This window comes from Salvelinus sp. IW2-2015, unplaced genomic scaffold, assembly GCF_002910315.2.
Source record: "Salvelinus sp. IW2-2015 unplaced genomic scaffold, ASM291031v2 Un_scaffold5267, whole genome shotgun sequence".
Classification (NCBI taxonomy): domain Eukaryota; kingdom Metazoa; phylum Chordata; class Actinopteri; order Salmoniformes; family Salmonidae; genus Salvelinus; species Salvelinus sp. IW2-2015.
In genome coordinates, this window is record NW_019946532.1 from 20506 (window position 1) to 29938 (window position 9433).

A 9433-nucleotide genomic window follows, 5' to 3' on the forward strand; every position below is an offset into this window, starting at 1 on the left:
AAGGATATGCATATTCTTGGTATTATTTGAAAGGAAACACTTTGAAGTTTATGGAAATGTGAAAGGAATGCAGTAGAATATAACACAATAGATCTGGTAAAAGATAATACAAAGAAAAAAACAACCGTTCTTTTATATATTTTTTGTTCCATCATCTTTGAAATGCAAGAGAATGGCCAGAATGTATTATTCCAGCCCAGGTGCAATTTAGATTTTTGCCACTAGATGGCATCAGTGCATGTGCAAATTGTTAGACTGATCCAATGAAACATCGCATTTCTGTTCAAAATGTGCCAAATTTGTTCATTAATAACTTTTCATGTTCAAAATTGTGCCCTCTCCTCAAACAATAGCATGGTATTCTTTCACTGTAATAGCTACTGTACATCACAGCCGGATATGATGCAGCCTGAATTCAAACCAGGTACTGCAGTAACGCCTCTTGCAGTGAGAGGCAGTGTCTTAGAACTTAACTGGTGGGAGGAGCAACAAGACGCTGCACTTGACGCATTTACGAAACTACTTATTCCAGTTACTAATAAGCACGCACCCTTTAAGAAAAGGACTGTAAAAACTGTTAAATCCCCATGGATTGATGAGGAATTGAAAAATTGTATGGTTGAGAGAGATGAGGCAAAAGGTATGGCAATTAAGTCTGGCAGCACAACAGACTGGCAAACGTACTACAAATTAAGAAATCATGTGACTAAACTAAATAAAAAGAAGAAGAAACTACACTATGAAACAAATATAAATTATATAAAGAATGATAGTAAAGCTTTGGAGCACCTTCAATGAAATGTTGGGAAAAAAAGCCAACTCGGCCCCTTCATTCATTGAATCAGATGGCTCATTCATCACAAAGCCCACTGATATTGCAAACTACTTTAATGACTTTGTCATTGGCAAGATAAGCAAACTTAGGGATGACATGCCAGCAACAAACGCTGACACTACACATCCAAGTATATCGGACCAAATTATGAAAGACAAGAATTGTACTTTGAATTCCGTAAAGTCAGCTTGGAAGAGGTGAAAAAAGTATTGTTGTCTATCAACAATGACAAGACACCAGGGTCTGACAATCTAGATGAAAATTACTGAGGATAATAGCAGACGATATTGCCACTCCTATTTGCCACATCTTCAATTTAAGTCTACTAGAGACCGTGTGCCCTCAGGCCTGGAGGGAAGCTAAAGTCATTCCGCTACCCAAGAATAGTAAAGCCCACTTTACTGGCTAAAATAGCCGACCAATCAGCCTGTTACCAACACTTAGTCAACTTTTGGAAAAAATTATGTTTGACCAGATACAATGCTATTTTACAGTAAACAAATTGACAACAGAATTTCAGCATGCTTATAGGGAAGGACACTCAAAAAGCACAGCATTTACACAAAGGACTGATGATTGGCTGAGAGAAATTGATGATAAAATGATTATGGGGGCTGTCTTGTTAGACTTCAGTGCATCTTTTGACATTATCAATCATAGTCTGCTGCTGGAAAAACGTATGTGTTATGGCCTTACACCCCCTGGATAAAGAGTTACTTGTCTAACAGAAAACAAAGGGTGATCTTTAATGGAAGCCAATCAAATATAATCCAGTTAGAATCAGGAATTCCCCAGGGTAGCTGTTTAGGCCCATTGCTTTTTTCAATTTTTACTAACGACATGCCACTGACTTTGAGTAAAGCCAGAGTTTATATGTATGCGGATGACTCAACACTATACACGTCAGCTACTACAGAGACTGAAATGACTGCAACACTCAACAAAGAGCTGCAGTTAGTTTCAGAGTGGGTGGCAAGGAATAAATTAGCCCTAAATATTTCTAAAACTAAAAGCATTGTATTTGGAACAAAACACTTACTAAACCCTAAACCTCAACTAAATCCTGTAATAAATAATGTGGAAATTGTGCAAGTTGAGAGGACTAAACTGCTTGGAGTAACCCTAGATTGTAAACTGTCATGGTCAAAACATATTGATGCAGTAATAGCTAAGATGGGGAGAAGTCTGTCTATACAATACGCATGCTCACCTTCTTAACAACACTTATCAACAGGCAGTCCTACAGGCCTTAGTTTTGTCGCACCTTACTACCGTTCAGTCGTGTTCAGCTTTCCACAAAAAAGGACGAAGGAAATACAATTGGTCAGAACAGGGCCAGCACGAGCTGCCTTGGCATGTACACAAGGACTAATAATAATATGCAAGTCAACTCTCCTGGCTTGGAAAGGGAGAGATTGACTTCATCACTACTTGTATTTATGAGAGGTATTGTACATGTGATGCACCACGCGTCTGTCTAATACTGGCGCATCAGCTCTGAACCCCGTTCATCCCCAAAGACATGCCACAAGAGGTCTCCTTCACATCCCCAAATTCCAAGAACAGACTATGGGGAGCACACGTACTACTTATAGCCATGATACATGGAACTCTATTCCACATCAAGTAACTGACGGCACCAGTAAATATAGATTATAAAAGAAACAGATTAAAAAACACCTTTATGGAAAGCGGGACTGGTGAAGCAAGCACAAAACATTGACACAGACAACGACACAGACACAGACACACACACACACACACAATCACACACACACACACAGCAACACACCAACACCTACACACACACACACACACACACACACGACACACACACACACCACACACACACACACACAACGCACACACACACACTAGCTTGCTGCTTTGCAGCAGCTATGGATCCATAACAAATACAAAGCAGTGCATTTGGGACTGCTCATGGAATAAAATAGAAAACACATTACTCTTGCCATTGTTAAGTTCATCCCCCCTTCCATCCGGACTTTTCCTAAATAAGTTAAAATATAATAAAGAAAACACAGTGGGTCAATGCTAGAATCACAAACAGAACCTGAGATAGTAGGTCTGGCTCCATCCTCCTCCCAACAGTAGGGCCTGCGTCCCTCCCCTCCAAGCAGTGTCCCATCCTCCACCACAGTAGGGCTGCTCCATCCTCCCAACAGTAGGGTTCCAGCTCCCATCCTCCTCTCACACAGTAGGGTCTCTTCCCATCCTCCTCCTCAATTGACCTTACCCATTTCTCCTTTCAGTAAGGCGCGCTTCCCATTCCCTTTTTTCCTCCTCAACAGTAGGGCTGCTCCCATCCTTCTTGTCGCCTCGCTCTTCTCAAACAGTAGCTCTGCTCCCTCCTTCTCCAACAGTAGGGTCTGCCCCTCCTCTCATCTTTGCTGCTCTCATCCCCTACTCATTTGTAGGGTCTGCTCCCATCCTTTCTACAGCTAGTGTCTGCTCTCCTTCTCCAACTTTCCTCCTTCGTCAACGTACGAGGTCTGCTCCCATCCTTCTCCAACAGTAGGGTCTGCTCTTCCTTCTCCAACAGTAGGGCCTGTCTCCCATCCTTCTCAAACAGTAGGGTCTGCTCCCATCTTCTCCAACAGTAGGGTCTCGCTTCCTTCTTCCAACATTTGTCTGCTCCCATTCCTCTTCTCCAACAGTAGGGCCTGCTCCCATCCTTCTCTTTTCTCTCCATCCTCCTCCCAACAGTAGGGTCTGCCTTCCGCTCCTCCTCAACAGTAGGGTCTGCTCCCCTTCTCCACGTGGTCTGCTCCCATCCTTCTCCAACCAGTAGGGTCTGCTCCCATCCTTCTCCAACAGTAGGGTCTGCTCCCATCCTTCTCCAACAGTAGGTCGTGCTCCGATCCTTCTCCAACATAGGGTCTGTCTCCCTTCCTTTCAAGTAGGCTGCTCCCATCCTTCTCCAACAGTAGGGTCTGCTTCCTTCTCCAACAGTAGTCTGCTCCATCCTTCTCCAACAGTAGGGCCTGCTCCCATCCTTTCTTACAGTGTAGGTCTGCTCCCATCCTTCTCCAACAGTTAGCTGCTCCCATCTTCTCCAGGGTCTGCTCCCATCCTTCTCAACAGTAGGGTTCCTGCTCCATCCTCTCCAACAGTAGGGCCTCTCCCATCCTTCTCCAACAGTAGGGCCTGCTCCATCCCTCCCAACAGTAGGGCTCTCCTCTTCTCCAACAGTAGGTCTGCTCCATCCTTCTCCAACAGTAGGTCTGCTCCTCCTTCTCCAACAATGGTCTGCTCCCATCCATCTCCACAGTAGGGTCTGCTCCCATCCTTCTCCCAACAGTAGGCCTGCTCCCATCCTTCTCAACAGTAGGGTCTGCTCCCATCCTTCTCCAACAGTATGGGCCTGCTCCCATCCTCCTCCCAACATGGTTGCTCCCATCCTTTCCACAGTAGGGTGGCTCCCGTCCCTTCCTAACAGTAGGTGCTCCCATCCTCTATAAACAGTAGGGTCTGCTCCAATCCCATCTCCCAACAGTCAGGGTCTGCTCCCATCCTCCTCCCAACAGTTAGGGTCCTGCTCCCATCCTCTCCCAACAGTAGGGCCAGCTCCCATCCTCTTCCAACAGTAAGGTCTGCTCCTTCTCCTCCCCAACAGTAGGGGCCTGCTCCCATCCATCTCCAACAGTGGTCTGCTTCCCATCCTCCTCCCACAGTAGTTTGCTCCCATCCTTCTTCCAACAGTAGGTCTGCTCCCCCTTCTCCAAGTAGGTCTGCTCCCATCCTCCTCTCAACAGAAGGGCCTGCTCCCATCCTTCTCCAACAGTAGGGTCTGCTCTCCATCCTTCTCCACAGTAGGGTCTGCTCCCATCCTTCTCCAACAGTAGGGCTGCTCCCATCCTCTCTCAACAGTAGCCTCTCCCATCCTCCTCCCAACGTAGGGCGTGCTCCCATCCTTCTCCAACAGTAGGGCCTGCTCCATCCTTCTCCAACAGTAGGTCTGCTCCCATCTCTCCCACACATAGGCTGCTCCCCTCCTCCTACAGTAGGGTCTGCTCCCATCCTCCTCCACCATGTAGAGGTCCTGCTCCCATCCTTCTCCAACAGATGCTACGTTCAACGAGTCTGCTCCATCTCTCCTCTCAACAGTAGGCCTGCTCCCATCTCCTCCCAACAGTAGGGTCTGCTCCCATCCTTCTCCAACGTAAGGGCCTGCTCCCATCCTTCTCAACAGTAGGGCCTGCTCCCATCCTTCTCGCCAACAGTAGGCCTGGCTCCACTCCTTCTCCAACAGTAGGGTTATGCTCCCATCCTTCTCCAACAGTAGGGCCTGCTCCATCCTTCTCAACAGTAGGGCCTGCTCCATCCTTCTCCAACAGTAGGCCTGCTCCATCCTTCTCCAACAGAGGGCCTGCTCCATCCTCCTCCCAACAGTAGGCTGCTCCATCCTTCTCCAACAGTAGGGCCTGCTCCCCATCCTTCTCCAACAGTAGGGTCTGCTCCCATCCTTCCAACAGTAGGGCTGCTCCCTCCTTCTCCAACAGTGGGCCTGCTCCCATCCTTCTCCAACAGTAGGCCTGCTCCCATCTCTCCAACAGTAGGGCCTGCTCCCATCCTTTCCACGTAGGGTCTGCTCCCGTCCTTCTCCAACAGTAGGGCTCTCCCATCCTCCTCCACACGTAGGGCCTGCTCCCATCCCTCTCCCAACAGTAGGGTCCTGCTCCCATCCTCCTCCACAAGTGGTCTGCCCCATCTCCTCCCAACAGTAGTGCTGCTTTCCCATCCTTCTCCAACAGTACCGCCACGCTCCCTTGGCCTGCTCCCATCCTTCTCCAACAGAAGGGTCTGCTCCCATCCTCTCCAACAGTAGGGCTGTTCCATCCTCTCCACAACAGTAGGCTGCTCCCATCCTTCTCCAGACAGTAGGCCTGCTCCCATCCTTCTCCACAGTAGGGTCTGCTCCCATCCTTCACCCAACAGTAGGGTCGCTCCCACTCTTCTCCAACAGTGGTTCTGCTCCGCTCCTTCACCAGCAGTAGGGCCTGCTCCCCTCCTTCACCCAACATATAGGGCCTGCTCCCTTCTTCTCCAACAGTAAGGGCCTGCTCCCTCCTTCATCCCAACAGTAGGGCTGCTTCCCTCCTTCACCCAACAGTAGGCTGCTCCCCTCCTTCACCACACAGAAGGGCCTGCTCCCTCCTTCACCCACGTAGGGCCTTGCCTCCCCCCTTACCAACAGTAGGCCTGCTCCCTCCTTCACCCAACAGAAGGGCCGGCTCCCCTCCTTCACCAACAGTAGGGCCTCTCCCTCCTTCACCCAACAGAAGGGCCTGCCCCTCCTTCACCAACAGTAGGGCCTGTCCCCTCCTTCACCCAACAAAGGGCCTGCTCCCCTCCTTTCACGCAACAGTAGGGCCTTCTTCCCTCCTCACCTCAACAGAGCCTGCTCCCTCCTTCCCCAACAGTAGGGCTCTCCCCTCCTTCACCACACTACGACTGCTCCCTCTCACCACAGTAGCTGCTCCCCTCCTTCACCCAACAGTAGGGCCTGCTCCCCTCCTTCACCCAACAGTAGGGCACACTGCTCCCCTCCTTCACACCACAGTAGGGCCTGCTCCCCTCCTTCACCCAACATTAGCCCGCACCGTTCCTTTTCCTGACGTTTGAAAGGCCTTAAACTGAACTAAAACTATACTAAAACTAATTTGACTCTATAACAACAGATGAAATAGGTGAAGTAGTATGATTGTAGAACGGGTGAGTCGAGCGAGGGAAGCGGTGAGTCGAGCGAGGGGAAGGGGTTGGAGCGAGGGGAAGCGGGTGCAGTCGAGCGAGGGAAGCGGAGCGCGAGCGAGGGAAGCGGGTGAGTCGAGCGAGGGGAAGCGGTGAGTCGAGCGAGGGGAAGCGGCGAGTCGCGAGGAGCGGGCGAGTCGAGGGGGACGAGCGGAGCGAGCAGTGGGAATGCGGGCGAGTATCGAGCGGAGGGGAAGCGGGCGAGTCGAGCGGGGAAGCGGGCGAGTCTGAGCGAGGGAAGCGGGGAGTCGAGCGATGGGAGGGGGGAAGCGAGCGAGGGAGCGGCGAGTCGAGGGGGAAGCTGGGCGAGTCGCGAGCGAGGGAAGCGGGCGAGTCGAGCGAGGAGGGGAGTCGAGCGAGGGGAAGCGGGCGAGTCGAGCGAGGGGAAGCGTCGAGTCGAGCGATGGGAAGGGCGAGTCGAGCGAGGGGAAAGCCGGCGAGTCGAGCGAGGGGAAGCGGCGAGTCGAGCGTGGAAGCGGAGCGTCGAGCATGGGAAGCGGGCGAGTCGAGCGAGGGGAAAGCGCGGCGAGTCGAGCGAGGGGAAGCGGGGCGAGTCGACGCGAGGGAAGCGGCGAGTCGAGCGAGGGGAAGCGGCGGGTCGAGCGAGGGAAGCGGGCAGTCGAGCGAGGGAAGCGGGCGAGTCGAGCGGGGAGCGACGGCGAGTCGAGCGAGGGGAAGCGGGCGAGGTCGAGCAGAGGGAAAGCGGGCGAGTCGAGCGAGGGGAAGCGGGCGAGTTCGAGCGAGGGGAACGGGCGAGTCGAGCGAGGGAAGCGGTGCGAGTCGAGCGAGGGAACGGCGGTCGAGCATGAGGGAGCGGGCGAGTCGAGCGAGGGGAAGCGGGCGAGTCGAGCGAGGGGAAGCGGGCGAGTCGAGCGAGGGGAAGCGGGCGAGTCGAGCGAGGGGAAGAGGGCGAGTCGAGCGAGGGGAAGCGGGTGAGTCGAGCGAGGGGAAGCGGGCAATGCATAATTAGCTCCGTTTTGATGACAAAGAAATGAGAAGGCGCGCCTGGAAACAGACACGTTCGCCATTCCAACACATGGAAGAAGTTTGTACAGAACAGCAAGCACTGACAATAATTGACCATTTCTGCTCGCTGTCATATCGACACTTATATTCATTATAATGCCATTATTGCTTTTGTGCTGATTTTCACTATTTATCAAGCACACTTGATGCTTATAATGATGTTTAGGCTACTGATGTTTTTATCATCTGTCACGGCTGTTGAAATGACGGGACCAAGGTGCAGCGTGGTGAGCGTACATGTTCTTTATTAAATCAAAATGACGCCGAACAAAACAATAAACACTACCAAAACAAACCGTGAAGCTCAAAGGCAATGTGCCCTAAACAAGGTCAACTTCCCACAAAAGACAGGTGGGGGAAAAAAGGGCTACCTAAGTATGGTTCCCAATCAGAGACAACGATAGACAGCTGTCCCTGATTGAGAACCACACCCGGCCAAAACACAAAGAAATACACAACATAGTACATAGAATACCCACCCCAACTCACGCCCTGACCAAACCAACATAGAGACATAGAAAGTATCTCTAAGGTCAGGGCGTGACATCTGACTGGGCGTCTTGCTGACCGTGGGTCTTTGTGGTCGGTGCATTTTATTATGTGTCCTTATAGAAAGAAGCTGTTGCCGCGTTCCTACACATACCCTTTCTCTTACATAGTTGTAACTAAGGCACCCGGCGACTGTAATGTATTGAACACTTTCATGTTTTTACATATCCTACAGTAAAATAAACATGAGCTGGCACACACCCAGAAAATAGTTTGTGTTGAGGTGCTGACTGACAGTGAATAAACTATAAACTATCAAAATAAAGAAAGTCGCACCCTCCATGTATAAAACTCCCAGTAATTTAATGGGTATTTACCAACGTTTCGGTATCACTGTGCCTTCTTCAGGGTGATGTCATGAATACTTGAACCAGGTTATGTAGAAAAACAGTGCAATTAGTGCAACCAATGACAATAGTGAGGGGTGTGTCATAATGATTAAGTTAATAAAAAAATAATAAGTGAAACTGTTAAAAAAAAATATGTACATGGCATATTAAATATATTATGCTATTGTTATCATAGGTCAGGGCAGGCAGACTGGTCAGGCAGGCGGGTACAGAGTCCAGCCTGGTAAGGGTCAAAACCCGGGAGTGTCACGTTCTGACCTTAGTTCCTCTTCTATGTCTTTGTGCTAGGTTGGTCCGGGTGTGAGTTGGGGTGGGTAGTCTATGTTCTTTTTTCTATGTTATTGTATTTCTGTGTTTGGCCTGGTAATAGGTTCTCAATCAGAGGCAGCTGTCTATCGTTTGGTCTCTGATTGAGATCGATACTTAGGTAGCCTTTTTCCCCATTTTGTTGTGGGTGTTTATTTTTCTGTGTAGCTGTCTGTTCAACCTTTGCTAGAACTGTTTTGTTTTCTCTCGTTGTTAATTTTTGTGTAGTGTTCAGTTTTTCATATAAATTTATACGAACATTTAACCATGCATGCATTTTGGTTCCTTTCTCCTTCACCAGACGAGAATCGTTACAGGACTAGCAAAAGAGAAGATAGCAAGGCAGGAAAAACACGCTGGTTGAACTTGAAACAGACAAAGATGAACTGGCCACAGAGAGAGGAAACAGGATAAATTACACGTGCACAGAGAGACAGGAAACACAGGATAAATACACTGGTACAGAGAGACAGGAAAACAGGGATATGAATACACTGTACAAAGAGAGACAGGAAACACAGGGATAAATACAAACTGGCAACAGGGAGACAGGAAACACAGGGCATGAAATACACTGGCACAGAGAGACAGGAAA

General features: G+C 49.7%; 1 protein-coding gene across 1 annotated transcript; it reads left to right on the forward strand.

Moving 5' to 3' along the window:
• Positions 1-6862: 6862 nt before the first annotated feature.
• LOC139026615 (ribosome-binding protein 1-like) lies at positions 6863-7539 on the forward strand (the record flags this gene model as incomplete). Its single annotated transcript, XM_070441945.1, has 1 exon — positions 6863-7539. A coding segment is annotated over exon 1 (677 nt), but the record flags the coding sequence as incomplete, so codon positions are not given.
• Positions 7540-9433: the final 1894 nt, after the last annotated feature.